At 38.1% G+C, this 24,483-nt stretch overlaps 2 protein-coding genes across 2 annotated transcripts in view; one reads left to right on the top strand and one right to left on the bottom strand.

Moving 5' to 3' along the window:
- Window positions 1-1,062, bottom strand: part of Upf1 (Upf1 RNA helicase) — a 294,032-nt gene extending 292,970 nt beyond the window's left edge. Inside the window, exon 1 of the mRNA XM_090376241.1 lies at window positions 747-1,062. Coding sequence (XP_090232367.1) covers window positions 747-929 — 183 coding nt within the window. The 5' untranslated portion in view covers window positions 930-1,062. The remainder of the gene's footprint in view (window positions 1-746) is intronic.
- A 313-nt stretch (window positions 1,063-1,375) lies between these two features.
- LOC150091576 (poly(A) RNA polymerase gld-2 homolog A-like) overlaps window positions 1,376-24,483 on the top strand; it is a 359,740-nt gene continuing 336,632 nt past the window's right edge. Inside the window, exon 1 of the mRNA XM_090384638.1 lies at window positions 1,376-1,468. The gene's annotated coding sequence lies outside the window, so the exon portion shown is untranslated. The remainder of the gene's footprint in view (window positions 1,469-24,483) is intronic.

The following is a 24,483-nucleotide window of genomic DNA, read 5'->3' as shown; positions in this document are numbered from 1 at the left end:
TCCAGAAAAATTAAACAGGTAACCATTACAAACTGTGGGAATATCTAATATTAGAAATGATATTTTGGCTATAACTAAAGCTTTAACATAAAAGTATTAAATTGTTATGTTTGTGCATGTACATATATAAAACCAGTCACCAACCTATTCTTTTTCTAGGCTCAAACATCTATGGGCATTCCTGATTTCCACTCTGAGCATAATACACACAATCTTATTAATCAGATTCTCCATATTTTTCAGTATCTGTGTGAGTGTATACATACATATATATATATATATAGAGAGAGAGAGAGAGAGAGAGATAGCACTTAATTATAATTGTGTCAAACTATCGTTAACCTTTGTTGCGAACTATTTTCCCATAACAGTAATTTAGAAATGCAGAACTGTATGGAGGAACACATTTTTCACTGGAATGCCACATGCAATACTTTCAGATTATGGAAAATATTTGCTTACAAATATTGACATTCTACTAAAGATCACAGAAGCTCTCCAGCATACATGATTCGCAGATGCATAAACAAAATCTAATATGATAGTAAGGCATTTTATATGGCAAAAGGTTTAATTATAAGATAATGGGTTAGAATTTAAGATAATCTATTATAAAAATCTAACATCTTTACATTTTATTGCCAACTTAGAATCAAATACCTGAAAACAACGAACTGACGCTAAGGTTAAATAACGTGAGTTATATGTAGATAAACAATATCTTTCAAATGAACTGAATAAGTTACCTGACTTCTGGAAGCTTGACTTTGAGTATGTTCTAACTGCGAAGCCTGCGTCTGTGAAGGAAGGGTAAAGTCGGTGAAATCGAACTCCGAACCTTGAGTATCAGCACCCAGGAGATCAGTTCCTTCTTCTGGATCTAAGAACGTCAATGTTTGTGAGCTCGGTCCGTAAGCGTCAACACTCATTTCACCATAATATTATCTCAGACAGTGCTATACGAGAAAGAAAGCACATGAGTTTTCAGAAAAATCACTAAAAACACATCGAAAAACCTTTTCACATAGAATGGCGTTCCAAAATACACCACCTTACAACGAAATTACGCCATCTTTAGAGCGAACGGCAATCTTCGTATGCATGACGTCACTATAAGAATATATATAATAAAAAAATTAACTATGTTCATGTGGTTATTCCCCATTTTTAATCTTTAAGAAAATATTTTAAACATAAAACTGCTAAATAAATATATATTACAATTACAAGATGATAAGTATATACTAAACTACCACGTGTCGCATTTCGTCACAGTTGAGATCCAGTTAACCTTCTTGTTTTTTTCCTGTTTTTTTTTTTTTTTTTTTCACTTCAGACACCTGGTGGCTAAATGAAATGATGTACAATGGCTTGGAAGATGGCGCCGGTGCTACTTGAATTTGTGCTTACTATAACCAATATTACTAATATGAAATAGAGCATAATCACTGTGTATAATTATTTTTTGGTAAGTGATGCAAATTTCAGTAGTATGCTATGACTGCTTCACTTCCAAGTGTCAATATTCATTTTTTTTTCTACAGATATTTGTGGAAAAAGACAACACTTAAGAGAATAATAAAAATTTTATTTTAAATATCTCATGATTGAGAGAAAAATTTTTGAATTGACCAATTGTAACCTTCTAAAACATATTCATCATTAAATTGCATATTTTTTTTAGGGAATATACTATCGATAATGGTACAAAGTTTTGCAAAAAAAAAAAAATAAACAAAACATGGAGTAATGGCATGTTTCCCGTCCAATTGTAGGGTCATCCAGCGGTAGCTGGGGTTGCCAGATGGCCAGTTTTGACCTGGGCAGTTCGGTATTTGAGCTTACTCTCTAGCGAATAAATTAAGCAAATACCAGACATTTATGTCCCCTATTTTCTATTTAAGCAAGTTTTATGATATAATTTTATATATCACTTGTTAATATAGTTTTATTTATGTTCAAGTTGTCATAGTTTGAGCCTTATTAAATTTTGAAGCTATTGTTGCTATTTAGGTAAAACTGTATTCTTTTACTTTTATTATTCTTACATAGCCAAATAATGTTTTGGCTGTTTTGATTTCTAAGGAACGATGACCGTAGTAGCAGTTTCTGCTTTGAATCTTTAGATAAAAAAAGATAAAAGCTGCACAATGAAATTTAAATTAAAGTTCAGTTCCATTATATTTTAGATTTGTATTTCGTAATATAACCTATCTCCTTCCATTGAGAACTTTTGTATATCCAGCATTTTTATTGAAACCAAGCAGCAAGCCCTTCTACTTTGAAGTAATTGATGCAAATAAACAAAACCAGAAGCCGCAAATATGTGATAAAGCCGACACAGCTGTAGCTGTCTGATTTTTCTGAGGAAGACTAGTAACCCTAATAACAGTAGTCACGGCACCAACACATGCTGCTGCCAGTACACAATATAAACTAACAAAAGAAATCCAAACAGATGAATCTATTATGAACTTAAAACTGAAAATGTGTGTTATCATTAACACAACAGACAGAAAATTACCTGTTGTGTCGAGGTTGCTGAGAAAATTCCCATCAACTGCTTGCCTATACAAATTGCATGCCCTGGTTACACAAAAAAGCTTTTTTTTTTTTTTTTTTTTTTTAAAACATAATATCCAGTATGTAAAACTTTCAGGATAGACAAAAACTTATCTGTCTCTTAAAAAAAAAAAAAAAACTTGCATGCATCTTAACACAACTTTTTTTGTCAAAGATGAACATGTTATATTTTGAAAAGCCCAACTCAACTTGGGAATGTAAAATGAAACAGATTCAGTATGTCACTGTGCTTTTCCAACAGAAATGTCATTTGTCGTAACATGTACATAGTATTTTTACTACATTAATTCTTAAACAGTATTTATGCATTGAAGATTAACTGTTACTAAATATATGTAAGAGTTATTTTGTTTTAAAATTATTACAAACTAAACTTGTTATTAGTTATGATTTAACAATCATATTAATATGTAAAGCCAGGGCTGCCACAAGTGGGTAGGTGAGGTAAGCATCGCTTATGGGCTGCAGTTCATGAGGGTGCCCTAAATGTTGAACGTTTATCAATATTCAACATTTAGGGGGGGGTAAATTTTATTTTGCTTACTGGCGGCATATAGGGCACAGCGTTACTGTGTAAAGCATTGTAAAAGTAATTACATTTGACCAATCTAATTTGTTACTATGAAGTTATTAATAGAACTAGATTCAAAGAATTTTCATATTGCTTAAATAAATTTCAGTAAAGCTTATGATACTGTTTCGCACAAACGATGTTTTATAAATTGGGCAGTATGGCATCAAGGGTCATATCATTACTACTGTGGATAAAGGGATGGTTAAGTATGCTTAAGTGGTAGGAGACAGTGGTTATAAATGGTCACTGCTCTTCATGGACTAATGTTATGAGTGGGTTTGAGTGTTGAGTCCCTTACTATTTTTAATATTTGTTAATTGATATTAGTCCTGCAGTAACACTGTCTCCTGACAGGTCCTGCTGGAAAATATTTAACACCTAGTAACTCACTGACTGGGGATTAGATTTTGTACCTTCTTAAAAGTGGCTTTATGTTTGTGTGGGGTTTTTTTTGGTCTGTTTATATTGTTATTCATTTTGTTGTAAGCTGGGGGGGGGGGGGGCATGGGACTGTGATATCATTTACATTACATTAAACAGGAGAGGGAGTATAGCTCAGGGCTTGGCACACCCAGGGTCCTGAGCTGGATATCATCATTCTTCTCTTTCTTGGTGATCCCTTTTGCCCTCTCTCTCTCTCTCATGGGGTAACTTGGGAATTTTTTTTTTGGCTGGTGCAGCATAAGCCTCAGGCTTCCTTGCACCATATAGCTAATAATAATAATAAGAGTACTGCTAAATTATGTGTAAATGGCAACTGAAGTTGCCATTGGTTGGCTGGGACTGCTTTAAGTAATAAATATCAATTTACATTACTCTGCATCTGGCCAAGTATGGTTCATTGTGCAATTAGCATTAGTAGAGGCATTTGATGCAAGAAAGCAAGCTTATACAGCATCAGCCAAAAAAAAAAACCCACTTCCACTTCACCCCTCTGTTCGTTCAAAATACCTGTCCAGCTGAGCCTTAAACTTATTTAGGCTATCAACCTCCACCACAAGGGATGGCAGTCTGTTCCACCAACCAACCACCCGCTGGCTAAAGGCAAATTTTCGCACGTCTATCCTACATCTGTCTTTCCTCAATTTGAATTTATGCCCTCTCAGGTGATTTTTCTGAGCTAGAGGAAGAATCCCATCAGCATTGAGCATGCTTAAACCATTCAAGGCTTTATACACCTCTATCAGATCACCTCGCTGGTGCCTAGTCTCCAGACACTGTAATTTGCAAAACTTAAGCCTTTCTTCATAAGAGCACCCCTTTGTTCCATTCACTAATCTTGTTGCCCTTCTCTGTACTCGTTCCAGCAGCTCTACATCCTTCTTGAAATGAGGCCTCCAGACCTGTATACAGTACTCTAGGTGTGGCCTGACCATTGCCTTGTACAATGGAATAATCACCTCCTTATCCCTGCTGGAAAAATTCCTGTATATCATTGACAATACTCCATGAGCTACTCTTGCAGCCCGTCTGCACTGCTCAGAAGAACTTCATATCTGCCTGCACAATCACCCCCAAGTCCCTTTCATTCTCTACCACTGTCAGTGTAGTACCACAGAGTTGATACGTTGCTCTGGGGTTGCTGTTTCCCATGTGTAGTACTTTACATTTGTCAATGTTAAACTTCATTTGCCACCTCTCAGCCCATCTGCTCAACCTTTCCAGATCCTGTTGCAGCAGTGTAGTGTCAGTAGTGTCCTTGACAACCCTGCCAACCTTTGTATCATCTGCAAACTTGGACATTAAGCTTGATATACCATCATCAATATCATTTATAAATACAGAAAACAATAATGGACCCAACACTGAGCCCTGAGGGACTCCACTAATAACATTAGTCCACGATGAGCAGTGTCCATTGATTACCACTCTCTGTCTTCTCCCACTCAACCACCCCTTTATCCATAGCAGCAATTTGCCTCCAATGTCACACTGCTCCAATTTGTGTAGCAGTCTTCCATGTGCAACAGTATCAAAAGCCTTTCTAAGATCCAAGTATATAATATCAAAGTTATTCCCTGCATCCAGTTCTTTTGTGACTGCATCATAGTATCCAATCAAGTTGGTCAGGCAAGACTTCCCCTTAACAAAACCATGCTGTGTCTGAGCTATAAGAAGTCTTGTCTAAATGATCCTGCAGTGCTTCTTTAACCAGTGCCTCCATTAATTTTCCTGGAACAGAAGTTAAGCTCACAGGTCTATAGTTACTTGTGTCAGCCTTTGATCCTCCTTTGTGAATTGGGGTCACATTTGCACATTTCCAGTCTATGGGTACCTCCCCTGAGTCCAAGGAAGCTCTCATAATTATGGCTAAGGGTTTGCTTACTTCCTTTGCTGCCTCCTTTAATATAACTGGATAGATCCCATCCACCCCGGGTGCCTTTCTTGTGTTTATCTTCAACAGTTTCTCCTCCACTTTACTCCCAGTTATTTCAAGATTCTGTAGCTTACTGCTAGAGTTGAATACACCTCTGGCATTCCCCTTGCTGAATAACTCCTCATGTGTGAATGTCGATGCAAAATATTCATTTAGTTTGTTAGCTACCTGAGCAGGATCATTAACAGTTGACCCATCAATATCAAGTGGACCAATCTGATTCATCCCCTTCCTTCTAGAGTTTACATAAGTAAAGAACTCTTTGCTGTTTTTCTTTGCATCCCTTGCCAAGGATTTCTCGTAATCTGCCTTCGCCTGCCTAACCTCCTTTGTAACTTGGTTGCATATCAACTTGTATCTATCATAGGCTTCTGTGTCATGTGTTAATTTGTAAGTATCCCATGCATTTTTCTTCTCTGCCATATGCCTCATTAGTTCATCTGACATCCATTTTGGCCTAAACCTTGAACAATATTTCTTAGTTGGTATGTAAAGCCTAGTAGCTTCCAAGATACGTTCTTTGAATGCTTCCCATTTTGAATTTGCTGTTGGTAACATCATCAGTTGGTCCCACTGTATAGAATTTAAATACTGTCTCAGTCCATCGTAGTCGCCTTTACGGAAGCAATAACCCTTCCCTTTACCCCTAATGGTAGTTACCTCTTTCAGTAAATCCCACTTCAGCGCACTGTGATCACTGCCACCTAGTGGTTCATTTATCTGCAGATTCTTAATGCATGAAGAATCACTGCTGATAATCAAATCAAGAGTATTACTCCCTCTAGTTGCCTCCTGAACATGCTGATGTAGAAAACAATCATCCAATAAATCCACAAAAGCCCTGCTAGTGTGTGAGTAACCAGCCCCCAAATTCCAGTCAATATCTGGGAAATTAAAATCTCCCATTATAAGACTCTCTGATTTACTGGCCCACCCTATTTCCCTGTACAGTTCCTTATTATACTCATCAGAGTCATTAGGCAATGAAACATCTTTTCATCATGCTGCCATGTTCAGAAGACTAAAGTTCATTGCTTGCTTCTGTGGATATTAAATCAAAAAAAAAAATAAGAGAAATCCTGGTATAGTTTGTGGCCACAGACAGTAAATCAGCTAACTCCAGTATATTTGCATTCTAGGAACATGTCACAATAGTATCCTACATTACCAGAAAAAGTGAGAATGTTACCCTGTAGTAGTGTGCATCATGGTGGTAAAATTCGATGCTTCAACAGGAGGTATGAAAAAAGAAGCCTCAGATTGTCACATTTCACAATTTTATGAAAAGGGGAATGGCATAGTTGATGTTTCTGTTATATGTTACCAGCATTTTTTTTCCGAAATTTTAATATTATTAATAAACTTCTTTGTTAATTAAAAAGTAATGAGTAATTTTAGTGACCAAAAAAACAAACTTGCAAAATTGTCATTAAAAAAAGAAGCAATAACATTAACAAACATTACAATTCATTAGCAAAAGGTCAACCTTTAGTATACTATAAGCACAAAACCAAATACTTTTTTTCAAATATTAAAGTTAGAATCTGAGGTCAGGCTATACAATACCGCTTTTATTACAATACAGAGCAATACTAATGCTAGATTAATGAAGGTATTTCCCTTTTGGTATGATGAAGTTTGCTGATGATATATAGACAGTTAACAACATTAATCTGGTTATGCTATGACACCATCTAGATCAGTGCTGGTCAAACAGTAATTCATGAGGTGGATTCTCCACTCGTTATGTGGAGTGACAAGAAATTATACTTGTCACTGAGGCTCACCACATAGTGACTTTCAATCCCAAGTATAATCTAAGGCACAAAGTCAAAAACATTGTTAGGTCTAATATTCAGGTCCGACTTGTGATGCAGGTGACCTGAATTTCAGTGAAATATGATTATGCTGTGATAGCCATATCCTCTGCTTGCGCCTTCATGGTTGTCGGCCATTACTAACCCTGGGTTTACTTCCAATGTTTACAATCTAAAATACTGCACCTAGTATACTGGAAATTTTTTTTTTTTATGTAAACCCCAAACATGAGAGGTATTAGAACCTATAGTACTTAGTACCGTGCTTGGATCGGAGGTTGAGAGGATGAAAGAAGATATTCTTGACTTTGGATTTAAACTTCTGTAGACTGTAATTTTCAAGAAATACATACGAAGGTTGTTCCAGAAAGCAGCAGTTGAATGAATAAACGAGGAAGATGAAAAGTTGGTTCTGTCAGTTTGGAGTTGGACAGTAAATGGATGTTGGCTGGTGGCAGCACGTGTTCGGACTGTTTTGAAAGAGAGAGAGCGGGAATTATAGAAGCCAATTCAGAAGAACAGTGCCCATGGAAATATCTGTAGAAGAGGCATGCAGCAGCAACAGTACGCCCGTGAGACAGCGAGTGGAGAGACTGTTAGAGATGAATCATTAATTAACGTAACTGCCCTCTTCTGAACGGAATCAAGAAGCCTGAGAGAAGTTTTGGGAGCACAACCCCAGATGTGGGAACAATATTCCACAGTAGGGCGGATTTGTGATTTGTACAGAGTGAACAGCTGTTTGGAAGAAAAGTAACGCCGAGAGCGAAAGAGAAAACCAAGTTTTTTAGATGAAGAGGAAGCAATATTTGTAATGTGCTTGTGCCAAGAGAGATTAGAAGTCAGGGTAATCCCCAAAAGAGATATATCACTTTGCCTAGAAATCGGAGTGTCACCAAAGATAAGCATAGGAGCAGAAGAATGCTTTTTGCAAGATATAAGACAAGACTGAGTTTTAGAAGGATTCAAATCAACTAAGTTGCCTTTGCCCCACTGGAGAATTACCTGAAGATCGGCATTTAAGGAATTGGTAGCAGATTTTCGAGAAGTTGAAGCTGATTGAGCAGGGCAAGGTTTCTCAAAATGGAATGTGGAATGCAATATGCTATCATCAGCAAAACTATGGATAGGATTTCCAGTTGATGGAAGGTCATTAATCTACAAGAGGAAAAGAGTGGGGGAAAGAACTGAACCTTGGGGGACACCAGCATTAGTGGAGAAGTTAGAAGACAGAGAGCCATCTACCATCACCCTCAATGAACGATCAGAGAGAAAACTGGATAATCAATTACAAAAAACAGTTGGCGAACCATAAGATGGAAGCTTGTTTAGAAGACCTTTATGCCAAACACGATCAAAAGCCTTAGAGATATCAAGAGCAGCTGCTTGTGTTTCACCGAACTTTTCCATTGAATTAGTCCATAAATGGGTAACATAAGCCAGAATATCACCAGTGCATCGACATTGATGGAATCCATACTGGTGATTGTTCATCAGATGGAAGGTTTCTAGGTAATTTAAAAATTGACGGTTAATTGATTTCTCTATTACTTTAGAAAGAGTCGAAGTAATTGCAATGGGACGATAATTGGATGGGAGGGATTTGTCACCCTTTTTTAGGAACTGACTGGATATGAGCAAATTTACAAGCAGAAGGAAAAACACCTTTGGAATAAGAAAGTGAAAAAAGGCGGCAAAGAACAAGAGTAAGTTCAGGAGCACAGGTTTTGAGAACAAGTGAAGAAGTACCATTGGGACCTGGTGCTTTCTTGGCATCAAGATTCGTCAAAATCCTTCTGACATCCTTTTGACGGAAGACCACAGGAGGCATTGAATGGAAGGTGTTGGGAATGGTGGGAGTTGTTTTACCAAGATCATTAATACAGGAGTTGGAGGAAAAATGGGATGCTAGCAAGTCAGCTTTATCCTTGGCTGAAGTGACAACAGAACCATCTGGTTTGGACAGAGGTGGGAGCAGAGATGGGCAAAAGTTGCGGCCCAATAGCTTCAGCAAGAGACCAGAATGCTCGGCTACCAGTAGGGCAAGAAACAAGTGTTCTACTTTTAGTCTGTTCAAACTAGTTTGGACTGATTAATAACTGCTTTACAATTGTTGCGAGCTTTGGTGTACGCAGAAAATGAAACTGAAGAATTAGAAACAAGCCAATTACGATATGCAACATTCTTCTCTTGAACAGCCTTAGCACATTTATAGGAAAACCAAGGTTTAGATAAAGGAAGAGATTTTAAAGTGGAGTGTGGGATAAATGATTCCATTCCTGCAAGAAATATTTCACTGACACGATCTGAGCAAACGTTGACATCAGAAGTTTTGAAACAGTAATCTGACCAAGAAAAGAAGAAAAGAAATCTCGCAGGTCATCCCATTTTGCATTCTTGTAATGCCAAACAATACAAGGTTGGTAATAGCCATGAGATCAAGACTCCATTGGAGAAGAGACAATCACCAAGTTGTGATCTGAGGTGCCTAAAGGACCTCTCACTTCGACCATGTACTTAGAAGGGTTGTTTGTGAGAAAAAGATCAAGCGTGTTGGCTGTATAGTGAGGATTGTCAGTATTCTTGTAAGTAAATGAACAATCTGTGCAAGATCATTAGTAACTTCAAAAGCCTCAGCATCTCAACCAGCTGGGTCAGTGTGACTAGAAAACAGAAGCCAGCTGCAGTTGTGAACATTAAAATCACCAAGGAAAATTAATTCATTTTTAGGAAAGTTGGACTGGAGAAGGCCAAGTTGCAAAGAGAAGAAGTCAAAGAACTCCATGTGATTAGTGGAGTTGGGAGAACGGTAGAGACAACAGATGAATTTGACACAATGAGGTAGAGAGATTTTAAGCCAGAGAAGATCGAAAAGATGGGATTCCAAATTACCAAGTCTCTGACAGGGAATATTGGAATGGACATATGCACAAGTACCACCTTTGAGGCAAAAGGAATCGTACAGCGAATAATTTGGGCAGGCAACTGAGATGACCAGTGTTTGAATCAACTGATAACTGAGATTCTGTCAGAAAAAAAACACAGGGTTTGGCAGACTGGATGTGGAAATGGACATCGTTGAGATTAGAATCGAGACCATGTATTTTTGTGAAATGAATTAAGAAGTGTTTGGGAGGTTTAGATCTTTTCGCAAATAAGTTTACTCTATTAGTTTGGCAGTTCATGGTGTATTCAATAGTAAGAAAAAGTGGGTGGGACATGCTGTATGAAGTAATGAAATTTTTGGATATGGCATACACGTGGTGGCGCCTGCATGGGCAGGAGCAGCAGTGCGTAGCACATGCTTCTTGATTAGACCAGGGTTCGAACCCGTGACCACCAAATACGGAGGATGCGGAAAGGTCAGGGAATGACCACCGTATATCCTTGGAGCAATATGGCCTTAGTTGCTAATGCTCCTAAAAACCAAATAACAATAACAACATGCACGTGGTAAAAATATACCCAGATCCTTGACATAACGTGGCCTCGACAATGCCCCCCCCACCCCCGCATACACTCTACTTACTATTTTACCACTAGGAAATTATAAGTGGAAAGTATTCAGGGAAGTAATTTTAGAAGTTACTAGGCTTTTTATACCAAATAAGAGGTATTATTTGAGGCTTACACCTATGAGGATAAGTTCATCAGATAAATTTGAGACTTATTATTATTATTAATAGCCATATGATGCAAGGAAGCCTGAGGCTTATGCTGCACCAGAAAAAAAAAAAAGTTCCCGAGTTACCCTGAGAGAGAGAGAGTCAAAAGTAGAAGGGAATCACCAAGAAAGAGAAAAATGATGATATCCAGCTCAGGACCCTGGGTGTGCCAAGCCCATACTCACAAGATGTGAGCCCCCGGGGATAAATTGTGGCAAGGAAGAAAAATATGTTGGATGCATATAAATTATCAGGTGGTACAAAAGCCTACAGTAAATTTAAACTTGTCTGCAATCAAGTCAGATTTCGAGAAGTCTCTGGCAAAAAAAAAAAAGCAACAAAGGCTTATTTACATGTATAAACACTAGAAGAAAGGGATTAAATCACATTGGTATGCTAGATATGAATGGTTTAATTTTTGATTATGTTTCTCAAGGTTTGCATCTGCATTCGTGCAGAAAGATTTTTTAGGGATGAGGATGATGGAAGTATATTATATTACAGGGAGCCAAATGATTTTTTTAATAACTGAGAGGAAAGTGGAAGAGCAATTGTTGAAACTATCTATCCAACTATTAAGAGAGGCAGCAAAGCTGGTCAGGAAACTTTATCCATAATTAGGAGAGCATTATTGGATTCAGGAAAGGTCCCTATGGACTAGGGATGTGCATCTGTATCAGGAATTCACATAGGGTGAAGTGAAAATTCATAGACCTGTTAGCTTGATGTCTGTCCCGGGGAAAATAAACTAAACAGAAATGTAGTTATACTGCAGTCACAGCATGGATTTTTTAAGGGGCGATCTTGTCTGATCAATCTTATTGGATACTATGATTCAGTAACAAAGGAACTGGATGCAAAAAATTATTTTGACTTCACATCCACATAAAAGACTGATAATACTATAATAATAAATATAAATGCAACAAGGCATAATACTATAAGAGCTTAAAATTATCTATTAAATATTGGTGTTGATACATCATAGATAGCTCTTAAACGAAAGTAATGCAATAAATGGTAACTTGTTGTTGAAGGATGATCATAATGAGATACAACTAAAGCAATGCCTTTACATTACTAATGTAGTTTTCCTTTAAGAGCTATCTATGGTGTATCTACACCAATATTTAATAGATAAAAGACTGATGTACAGATTGGAGCAGTGTGTGTCATTTGGGGTCAGTAGTTATTGTTATAGATAAAGGAATGGTTGAGTGGGAAAAGACTCTGGTTATCATTTGGCACTGCTCTTCTTGACTAATGTTATTTGTGGATTATTTGGATTGGAATGTAGTCATAATTCAGTGCTGTGCTCATTGTTTGTTTGGCAACCCTCATTTCCTCTTCCATGCAGTATGAATGTCTTTCTTTTTTTGTGATAATGATGGGCATCATGGAGAAACCCAGCATTCCATTTATTTTGAGGGCACAGTCCTGGAATGGTTTTTATAGCCTTAATAGTCCAATGGACTGAACATATTGGTAACTCTCTAGGAGGCATCCAATCAGCTAGTGTATAATTTCTCTGCCAGCTGGTGACTTGAGGGAGTCTGAGCGGTGTGTATGTGGTAGGCATTTTCAAAACCACATTGTCTGAGCTGGATATATTCTTGCTGTGTGTGTGTGTGTGTGACAAATCCAAAAATTTCATTAATTCATAATATTCCCCCCACACTTCATATACTGCATTATAAATAGTCAAACTATTTGGACAGACCCTATAAGCAAAAAAACCCAAACTGTCTAAAACTTCATTTATTTCACAAATGTACATAGTCTCAGTTCCAATCTCAATGTCCTTTTCAACCTACAATCTGCCAGGCTCCACTTACTTTTTCTGACAATCCCCCCCCCCAATTATTTGTTGCCTGAAGTCATCTCATTTACCCTAATTATTCACTCCAATTCCTTTCATTATCTAGGGTGGTATTTGTGCATATGGCCCCTCTGATATTCTTTGGCTTCCTAATCTGGAATCTCCTCTTTTTTGATCTGCCCTGGCTTAAAATTTCTCTATACTGTCCTGTCAAATTCATTTGTTGCCTGGTGTTTGCCCACCTCCACTGATTACTCACCGTCTCTATCTTAATAACTCCTCACACATGAGGAGTTATTAAGGTTTGAAAATGGCAGAAGGTTATCATGTAGCAGGGTGCTTAATGATTTTGTAATAACTGAGAGCAAAGAGGAGGAGAAATTGTTGAAGTTAAACATAAGAAAGGCACCTGGGGTGGATGGGATCTATCCAGTTATATTAAAGGAGGTGGCAAAGGAAGTAAGCAAACCCTTAGCCATAATTATGCGAGCATCCTTGGACTCGGGGGAGGTCCCCACGGACTGGAGTTGTGCAAATGTATCCCCAATTCACAAAGGGGGATCGAAGGGTGACACGAGTGAATACAGACCAGTTAGTTTAACTTCTGTTCCGAGTAAAATAATGGAGTCACTGGTTAAAGATGCATTGCAGGATCATCTAGACAAGACTGCAGCACAGACACAGCATGGGTTTGTTAAGGGAAAGTCTTGTCTGACAAATTTGATAGGATATTATGATGTGGTTACAAAGGAACTGGATGCAAAAAATAATTTTGATATCATATATTTGGATTTAAGGAAAGCTTTTGACACTGTTGAGCATGGAAGACTATTGTACAAATTGGAGCAGAATGGTATTAAGGATAAGTTGCTACAATGGATAAAAGAATGGTTGAGTGGGAGAAGACAGAGGGTGGTAATTAATGGGTACTGCTCTTCATGGACTAATGTTATTAGTGGAGTCCCACAGGGTTCGGTGTTGGGTCCTCTGTTGTTTTGTATATTTATCAATGATATTGAAGGTATATCAGGCTTAGTGTTGAAGTTTGCAGATGATACAAAGGTTGGCAGGGTTGTTAATGACAGCAGTGGCAGTGTGCTACTGCAACAGGATCTAGATAATTTGGGCATATGGGCTAAGAAGTGGCAACTGAAGTTTAACCTTGACAAATGCAAAGTACTGCATATGGGTAGAAGTAACCCCAGAGAAACGTTCCAACTGTGTGGTACTACACTTAAGGTGGTAGAAAATGAAAAAGACCTCGGAGTAATTGTGCAATCAGATATGAAGTTTTCTGAACAATGCAGACAGGCTGACAGGGCAGGTCATGGGGTTTTGTCAATGGTATACAGGAATTTTGCTAGCAGGGAAAAGGAGGTGATTGTCTCTCTGTATAAGGCAATGGTCAGGCTATGCCTTGAGTACTGCGTACAGGTGTGGAGGCCTCATTTTAGGAAGGATGTAGATTTGCTTGAACGTGTACAGAGAAGGGCAACAAGATTGGTGAGGAAAATGAAGGGATCCTCTTACCAAGAGAGGCTTAAGTTCTGCAAATTGCAGTGGCTGGAGACTACGTACCTGCGTCGTTATCTGATTGAGGTGTATAAGGCCTTGAATGGATTGAGCATGCTGGATTCTGATCAGATCCTTCCACTTGTTCAGATTACGAACCTAAGGGGGCATAAATTCAAATTAAGAAAAGACAGATGTAGAATAGATGTGCGGAAATTTGCCTTTAGCCAGCGGATGGTTAATTGCTGGAACAAACTTCCATCTGTCGTTGTGGAAGTTGATAGGTTAAATAAATTTAAGGAGGAACTGGACAGGCATTTGGAGGGAATTGTGTGATTTTTTTTTTTTTTTTTTTTTTTTTCTGATGCTGCATAAGCTCATACACTTGCTTTCTTGCATCATATGCCACTACTACTACTACTACTGTTTGTCCAACTCATTGACTTCCTTTCTTTGAAACTTGACTTTCTGCAATCAGACTTTCCTTGTGGTATGGTAATTTTCTTTGCTGATTGTTAATGTTCACTACCTTAGCTGGTTAAGATGCTTATGCTTTTGTAATTACTAATGGTGCACAACTTGTTCATTCACCTACCAGAATAGCAGATAATCCTTACCACATACTGAAATCTTTTTTTCACCTAGTCTCTCAATATATATACAGTCAATGTCTGTAGTTCTCACATCCCAGATTACAACTCAATGATGGTCTCTTCTCCAATAGAGCCTCTCTATATATTGGTCATTCTTAGACTCTTGTCATTTGTAATTAGAAGAATATGGAATAGTAATAGTGCAAGGGAGCCATGGGCTATTGCTGCACTGGCTGGAAAAAAAAAATATAGAGTAGATAAGAATATACAAGTTATATGCTTCCCTCTTCAGATAGGTAACTATTCAGTTGACCTTTGAATTTATTCTGTCAGCCTCAACTATCTGTGAGGGTGGCTGAGATAACTATCAGCCTCAACTACTTATGAAAGCAACCTTTTCTGGCCATCAACAACTTTCTGGCTAAAAGAATGGTATGATCTGCATGATTTATATTCCTCTTTGGATTACTTTTTTAAATCTTTCATAATAATATGTTAATAATCAACCTTAGTAATGTGTTGAGGCTGTTCAAGGTGAAAATGTAGCATATCAGAATTGGTGTTCAGCTCTCTGGCTTCATTTTCTGCCTACGATAAAGTTTGCAACAACTGTAAAACAGTTATTAATCAATGCAAACTCAATTTGAACAAGCTAAACATAGAACTCTTGTTTCTTGACCAAATGGTAATCAAGCTTATGGTATTGTGCCAAACTATTGGCTGCAACATCTGTCCTAAACTTTAACTATCTGTTACACCTTAGTGGTTCAATCGTGTCATCTTCTGAAGATGAAGTCAACTTGCTAGCATGTTACTCTTCTAATTCTTGTGTGAACAACCTTTGTAAAACACCTTCTACCTTGTATGATTCACCTTAGTAAATGTCCTTCTACTTTGCTCAAGTATACTCCACTTGATGCCTCCTGTTTGATCTTCTTCAGAAGTATATTAGAAGAATTTTGAATAGTCTTTTTGCCAAGAAAGCTTTGGATTCTGATGAAATTTCCCCACTTGTTCTCCAAACCTTTGCTCCTGATCTTTCTCCTGTTTTATATTGCCTTCTTATACTTTCTTGTTGCACTAGTATTTTTCCTGTTGCTTGGAAATTTGCTCATATGTAGCCAGTTACTAAAAAGGGTTACAGATTCTTCCATCCATTTAACACCCCATTGCATTTATCTCTTTTCTTTCCAAAGTAATGGAAAAATCCATCAACCACCAGCCCTTGAACCCTTCTATCTGATCAGTGATTCAAAATAGGTTAATTAATAACCCTTCCTAATTCAGAATATCCAAATTAGGAATCCTCTGATAAGGAATACCAAGGGTACATAGGCGCAAATACCACCTTTGATATGAAAGGAATTAGGTTCAGAATAACAACAATTCCCTTACTCTCTTCCAAACCAATCTGAACACATGTCACAACCAGTTAGCATCCATTCACTGGCCAATTCCAAACTCACAGAACCGAATTTCCTAATTTTTTTCTTCAGTGGAAAAGTTTGGTGAAACTCATGCTGTTACTCTTGACATTTCTAAGTCTTTATTGTTTTTGGTATAAAGGTTGGTTGTTTTAGGTTTCACTGGAACATAAGCAACCAAGTCTATAATGTGCCAAAACCAGGTGATATAGAAGATGACAGTTATGAGTTCAGTGACCTAATGAATTAGGTCACTATGGCAAAATATAACATTGTTATATAACAAGATATAACAATAAATATATGTTATTGTTATATCTTGTAAAAGGTATAAAAAGGTATAAAAGTTAATTTTAAATATGAGTAAAAAAGTTTAATGATTTTAGATAAGTAAAAATGGCAGACACATGGTCATTTTTGGATAAAATCTGACTGAGTGTATAAGGCTCAACCAGATAACTAAAAGCATTAAAATATAAAACACGTTCGTGTCTATAACATGGACACTCAGATAAAATATTATGATGTACAGTTAAAAAGGTGTCACACTCCTCACACACAGGGAAGGCATTTTCCCTCAGTAGGAATATATGCATAATATGATTGTGTCCTATGTGGAGGCAAGCAAACAACTTTCTCTCTGCGGTTCCTGCACAGGCTAGACTGCCAGTGCTTAATTACAGGCTTTATCTGATACAGCTTGTTTATGACCTGCCGATGCCAAGATTATTGCCACTGGGAGAGCAATCTGTTGCATATAAATTGTCTGTAGTCTGTATAGAGGACTAACTGGCTACAGGTGTTATGGTGTTGCATTGATCTGGCTGCAGCCAGTTCATTACCCGTGATCCCAATGTGGCTTGGGATCCAGCAGAAACGTTGAATGAACATTCAAAAAGAGTATGTAACATTTGCTAGACCCAGGTCAGGAATGGATTAGGGTTTATAGACTTTATAATCCTTGATAAAGTCTATAGTATACTTAAAGAGTCTGTACATCATATACCTTTGGTAATTGTGGGTTTTGATGTGACCCAAGGCTAATTCTGTATCATACAACTCTGTTTAATATATGCTGCATTTGTCAGAGATCTTCTCGGATATAAGGCGCCTCCGTATCTAGGTGGGAAGGAGCAGCAGTGCTAGCACATGCTTCTTGATTAGACCGGGGTTCGAACCCGTCACTACCAAATACGGAGGATGTGGAAAGGTCAGGGAATGACCACCGCATATTCCCGGAGCAATATGGCTTTAGTTGCTAATGCTCCTAAAAACCAAATAACAACATCTTCTCAGATATAGTTTTATCTGGGAAGATGGCGGCAGCTACAGATGACTCTGACTCGAGTATTCATCTCTATGGGAAGCATAGGGGACTTGGTAGACAGAATTTGGAGTGGTGGTCATTCCCCGCTTGTTAATAGAGAAGTTGCATCAGGTGTTCGAGCATGCCAGGGTGAAAGTAGTTGCTTTGGTGAGTGTGCAAAATTGTCTACCATGCTGTTAAGTTCTCTAAGCAGCTCTTGGACACGAATATCAAAAGAACAGTTGGCGATCTGACAGGTGTTATGGAGATTTTCCCCTTTTGGCTCAAAAACGGGTGTCCACCGTGGAGTGGCCTGGCAGGGGTTTCAGTTTGAAAGCATACTGTAGAGACAACTGTTTCCTGTGAAGCGATAAAGATGGCGCATTTGTTTCGACATAGAGGCTTTGGAGCAGAGATGTTCGAAATGCTCCAGTGGCATTATGAATTGCTTGATGGTGGATGGGATCCACCGCCATTGGAGTATACTTGAGACCTATAATTTAACTTAGTCCACACAAGTGCATGATAGAGGTGCAGTAAAGTGCATCATTTGGCACCCCATGGATTAGATGAGATTGCACATAGGATATTTAAACCTGTAATGCACTTCTCATATAGTTGACAGATGTGTTGTAGAAAGGTTAACTTTCTGTCAAGTGTAAGCCCAAAAAACTCTAGTCTCAGGTACTACTTGGAATAGCATTTTGTCCAAGTCTCAGTTCAGGTTCAGGGCGAAAGTTTATTTGCATCTAAAATATATGCAAACAGTCTTTTGCAGGGAGAACCTGAAGCCGTTATTCACAGCCCATGAGTTCAGGTGATCAATAGCATATTGCAGTTGTCTCTCAATTACCCTCCTGTTTCAGGATTGAGAGAAATGCTAAAATCGTCAACTTAGAGTTTACAGTTGGAGGAAGTTTTTTTGTGATGGAATTCACTTTAATGGCATAAAGCATAACACTTAAAACCTATCCTTTGGGTATTCCCTCCTCTTGGCAATAACTGACACATACTTGGAAGAAATGACAGGATAAAAAATTTCTCATAAAAGTTGGAAGATGACCTCTAAGGCTGATGCTATAAAGGTCTTTTAAAATTCCAAATCTCCAAGTCATGTCATATGCTTTTTATGTATCGAAGAACATGGACACCAAGAGTTCTCATTTTAAGAAGGCATCTCAGATGGAAGTTTCCAACCTAATTAAATGGTCCAGAGTGCACCTGTTTCTTCAGAAGCCATACTGCACTCTAGAGAGAGAGCTATTTGCCTCCAATTACCATATACAACAAGTGTTGCCATTCTCCCCTGGATTTTGCACAGACAGTTATTTAGAGTGATAGAACAGTAGTTTTTTTTTTGGACTTTGAGATCTTTTCCTGGCTTAGGAAAGGCAGGTCATCATCATCAGCCATTTTCAATCCACTGCAGGATGAAGGCCTCTCCAGCAACTTTCCAGTTCCTTCTGTTTTGAGCACTGGCCATCCGTTTACTACCCACAAACTCATGAATTTCATCTGTCCATCTCCCTTGTTGTCTTCCAGGTTTTCTTCTAGCTTCTCTTGGGCACCATTTTGTTATTTTCTTAGTCCATCTGTCATCATGTCTTCGAGCTATGTGTCCTGCCCAAGACCATTTTAGTTCTTTAGTTTTGATAAGAATGTCCTTTACTTGTGTTTGATGCCTAATCCACATGTTTCTCTTCTTATCTAACAGTCTGATTCCCAATATAATTTGTTCCATTCTTCGCTGTGTAGTTCTCAGCTTCTCTTCCATTCTTTTGGTGAGTGCCCAAGTTTCACTTCCATAAGTCATGGTGGGGAGTATACATTGGTTCATTATTTTACGTTTCAGACAAACTGGGATATTGCTCTTCAGTATGTGACTATATTTCCTGAATGCTATCCATCCAAAATTTATTCTTCACTTGACTTCCAGCCATTTATCATATGCTAAATACTTGTACAGCTAATAACTTGTCCCAGATAAGTATATGACTCCACCTTTTCAATTACTGCTTGTTCAATCATTATTTCCCTTTCCGTGGCATACTTGTTCATCATTACTTTTGTTTTAGCCATATTCATCTTTAGTTAATCCTTAATCCTTACTAACTGTGCATAACGGATTAAGATTTTCCTCTAATTCTTTGGGATCGTGGCTTATGACCACAATGTCATCTGCAAATCGTAAATGGTTTAGGTACTCTCCATTCACATTGACTTCTTTCTGCGACCAGTCTAATCATCTGAAAGCTTCCTCAAGGGCAGCAGTAAACAGCTTCGGAGATATTATGTCTCCTTGTCGAACTCCTTTCTCGATTTTAAATTTCCTACTGTCTTTGTCTAGTCTAATAAAGGAGGTAGCGTTCTCATATATTTTCTTCAAAATCATAATATATGGGATATCTATGCCTTGTCTTTCCAGTGCCCTAAACATTGCCTTATGCTGTATGGAGTCAAATGCCTTTTCATAGTCCACAAATGCCAGGCATAATGGTGTTTTATATTCATTTGCTTTCTCCGTTAGCTGTGATATTACGTGAAGTTGATCCATAGATGAGAATCCTGTCCTAAAGCCAGCTTGCTCTTTCGGTTGATTCTCATCAAGTATTCTTTCTAATCTGTTAGTAATGACCCTTGTGAACAACTTGTAGATGTGGGATAACAAGCTAATTGGTCTATAATTTCCAATTTCTGATTTATCTCCTTTCTTATGCAGCAAAACTATGATTGCATTGCTTAGGCATCACACTGCTTAGGCATCACACCTTTTTTAATGCACTTTGTGAAGAGCCTTGCCAGTTTTTGTGTTATGTCTCTTCCTCCCAATTTTAACAACTCTACAGTAACTTCATCTTCCCCCGGGGCTTTCCGATTCTTCATTTTCTTCAATGCATGTTGTACCTCATCAGGAAGAATATTGGGTATGTCGTATGTGTTGCTACTTTGCAATCCATCTTCCCCACTGCTGGAATCATTCCCTTGCTGCTTGTATAATTCTCTATAGTAGTCTTCTGCTATTTGAATTATGCCTTCTCTACTGTTTATAAGTGCACCATCGCTATTCTTCAGTTTCAGTATCATTTGTCTTTCTGTATTACTGCTCATGGCTGCTGATTTAAATCCTTTGTTTTCCCTTAATGCTTGTTCTACTTTTCTTGTGTTAAATCTTCTTATGTCCTCTCTGAGTCTCTTTCTAATGGCTTTGCATAACTCAGTATACTCAATTTTCTCCCTGTCAGTGTTTTTCTTGCTCTTCATTTGTCATCTTCGGTTCATCATGACAAGTGTTTCTTGACTAATTTTTTCTTCTTTGGATTTCTGTTTCCCTATAGGTTTCTTGGGCTCTATCATTTTCAGAAAGTTGTAATATTCCTCATCGATATCTTGGTCCTGAGCAGTCTGCAGAAGCTCAGACTTGTTCTTAAGTTCCAGTACATACTGCTTTTTCTCCTCCTCTGTTATCTCAAAGACCTTTGTATTATTTACTCGAGTCAGTTTTTTCCTTTCCTTTCCTACATCTATATCAAGTGTACATCTTACCATTCTGTGATCACTTCCAACATTTACCTTATTCAGGATGGTAACATCATTCACAATATATCTTCTGTTAGTGAGGAAGAAGTCGATTTCATTAGTTGTTAATCCATTTGGACTCTTCCATGTCCACTTTCTGTTCAACCTTTTCTTGAAAAAAGTGTTCATTACTGACATTCCTTGAGATTCTGCAAATTCCACAAGTCTTTCACCTCTTTTATTTCTTTCACCAATTCCAAAATTTCCTATAGTTCCTCTTTCTGCACTGTTTTGCCTTTTTCCAACCTTAGCATTGAAGTCTCCCATAATAATAGTGTAGTGGGTTTTCTGCTCATCTAGAAGATTCACAATTTCGGTGTACATTTCTTCAACCTCTTCATCACCATGGCTTGATGTTGGTGCATAAATCATTATAATCTTTAGCTTGTACCTCTTAGAAATCTTGAGTATTAGTCTTGACACCCTTGGTGATGTACTTTTGAATTCCAAAATGTTGTTTTTAAAATCTTTATGGACCAGAAACCCAACTCCACCTTCACTCCTTTCACTGTTTCTGTTGGTGTACAGCAGATTTCCACTTGATAAACTTACAAGTGATTCATTTCTTCTTGTTGATTCAGCCAAACCGATTATATTCCAATTCACATTTTCTAATTCCTTTTCCAGCTCTAATATCCTGTCTTCACCGATGAGTGATCGTACGTTATAACAGGCCAAGTTCAGTTTCTGTGCATGGCAGCCTGGTCGTACCCAGAGATTCTTAGCACCCTCTGCTTCCACTCTGATCCTCTCGCTGCCGTAAGAGGGAGAGTGAAAGCTGCTGGGGACTGAGGGCCATTTGTATTGTTGTGCCGTCATATGCTGGAGGGTTTGGTCTTTTCCTCTTCACGCTGACCAGGCGTCTTGAAGAGAACCACTCTACACGTTCGTTGCCACCTAAGTGACGTAACAGGGCTTACCATCGAGAAGGTGTGCGTGAGTGGATTTTATGGAGGCAGGCCAACCGGACTTCTCCTAAATCTTCTGTAATAGAGAGATATTGGATCCATCAGTGTTTTAGGCTGAGTGTCTGATAATACACAGGATATGATTCCCTTATGCCAGGAATCTAGAAACAGCTCTTGTAGAAATATTCTATTGTATAGTAAGAGCAATTGGTCCACAAATTTTGCTGATGGATATTTAATCATTCCATACTGAATGAGATTTGGCCTAGCAGCACTTACCTTCGTAAAAGTTAAGAGCTGTTTTTAACTATTCTATGGAGAAGGGGCCCATTATAAGGATGAGAATCCTTAGATATGAAGTTAATTTTGCTTTTTGTGTTTGTCTTTCAGGACCAGGAACTCTGGGGAGTAAGATGTTGAAGATAGTAGAAAAAAATCATCTGAATAAAGACATTCAGCTTCTTGAAAGGGTCCAAAAACGGTCAACTCAAATTGTGAGATCTGCAGAAGGATGACCGTGTGAGAAAAGACTCCAATTATGTGGACTACAGAGCTTGGCAACTAGGCATCTCATAGGTGACCTGATTGAGGTTTATAAGGGTTTGAGAGGAATTAGTAAAATGAATGAAGTTGAATGAATTCTCACTATTCTAAAGAATTCCAAAACTAGGGGTCATAAATTCAAATTACAGGGCTTGAGGTTTAGATTAGATTGTAGGAAGTTTCTTTTAGCCAGCGAGTCGTTGATAGCTTGAACAAGTTGCCCTCACAGGTAATTTAGGCTAATAGTTTGAATAAATTCAAAGGTCAACCAGATAGTTACCAGTGTGAGGAGGGAAGCATATAATTTGTAATTTCTTATCTACTTGTGTGTTTTTTTTTTTTTTTTGGTTTTTTTTGCCAATGCAGCAAAAGCCTGTGGCTTCCTTGCCCTATATGGCAAATACTATTACTAAGTCTCCCTAAGAGCATTTACAGTTGTGTCTGTAAATGCATCCATTATAGTCCAGGACAGATGAAGGGTATGTGTATTTCCCCTTAATTTTTCTGGATTTTACCCCTTTTGTACTGTTCGACTGGGCAGTAGTGGATGTAAGGCAGATTCACGATTTCTTTTGTCTCTAATTGCAAATATGCCATGTTTGGCGTGCACACATTCCAAGGCTAAGAGATTAGCCACGGTAGGATATTGTTGGAATAACCCTCAAGCTGTTTCGCACCTTTTTTTCTGTTCTGCATTCAGCATTCCACCAAGGTTTTGGAAAAGGTGGAAACCTGGTAGATGTTTTCAGAATTATAATTGCAGCTGCATGGACAATTTTTTGTCATGTATGCCATTGCATCATTGATAGACTGTACTGATGTTAAACTCAGACAGATGTTGAAGGGCATTCCAGTCAGCCTGATTAATCTTCCACCATGGTAACTTAAAGGATAGTCACGGCCTCCTGTTAAGTAGGCTGGTTATCATGGGGAATTGATCACTCCCATAGTGGTTATCTACCTCCCAAGTGAGTGAAGGAAGGAAGGACAGAAGGGGGGAGCATATTGAAAAATCAATAGCAGAGAGTGTACAGGTAGACGTGTAAAAAGGTGTTAATTCCCACATTTAAGGGAGAGGTCATTGTCAGTGAGCATATGCTTTATGACATTTCCCCTTCCATTAATGTTGAACTACCCCACAGGATGTAATGTCCATTGAAATTGCCCAAAAACAAAATGGGGGGGGGGGGTAACTGCACAATGGGATAATTGAGGTCTATCTGGTAGATGTCAGCCCCAGGTGGCAAATAAATTGAACCGACTATTAGTAAAACCCTACTGTAAGACAAATTGCTAACAAATTGCTACCACTTCTAGGTTAGTGGATAGCAAAATGGATTGAAATGAGATGTAGTTGTCCAAAAGGATGGCAACTGCTCTGTGGGCAGGTCCATCTCCAGTTCTTTCTTTATACATATGATAGTACAGCAGGCCCCCGTTATAATGCGGTTCGCTATACGCTGATTCGCTATAACGCTGTTATTATATTATAACCCGTGTCTGACTATAACGCTGTCACAGATCACTATAACGCTCTTTTACAGATTACATTTTTGACATATTTAACGAAATCGTTTCATTTGATGGAGTCGATAGCTTGAAAATGAATAGCAAAACAGCATTAAAACGTTTCCCACGCCGACTTGAGAAATTTTCCCATGCTCAGTGAAATTTTCTCGCACGCTAATTTAATTTCAGTACAGTGACTTGTTACGTAGTTCCTAGATCAACATTTTAAAAAATGACGAAGTATATTGCTTGTAATATTTGCGTTATATGCATTTAT

This window comes from Mastigoproctus giganteus, chromosome 1 (genome assembly GCF_048544385.1).
Source record: "Mastigoproctus giganteus isolate SK-2022 chromosome 1, ASM4854438v1, whole genome shotgun sequence".
In the NCBI taxonomy this organism is placed as follows: domain Eukaryota; kingdom Metazoa; phylum Arthropoda; class Arachnida; order Uropygi; family Thelyphonidae; genus Mastigoproctus; species Mastigoproctus giganteus.
Note: the sequence above shows the minus strand (reverse complement) of the source record. Positions and strands in the feature narration are given on the sequence as shown.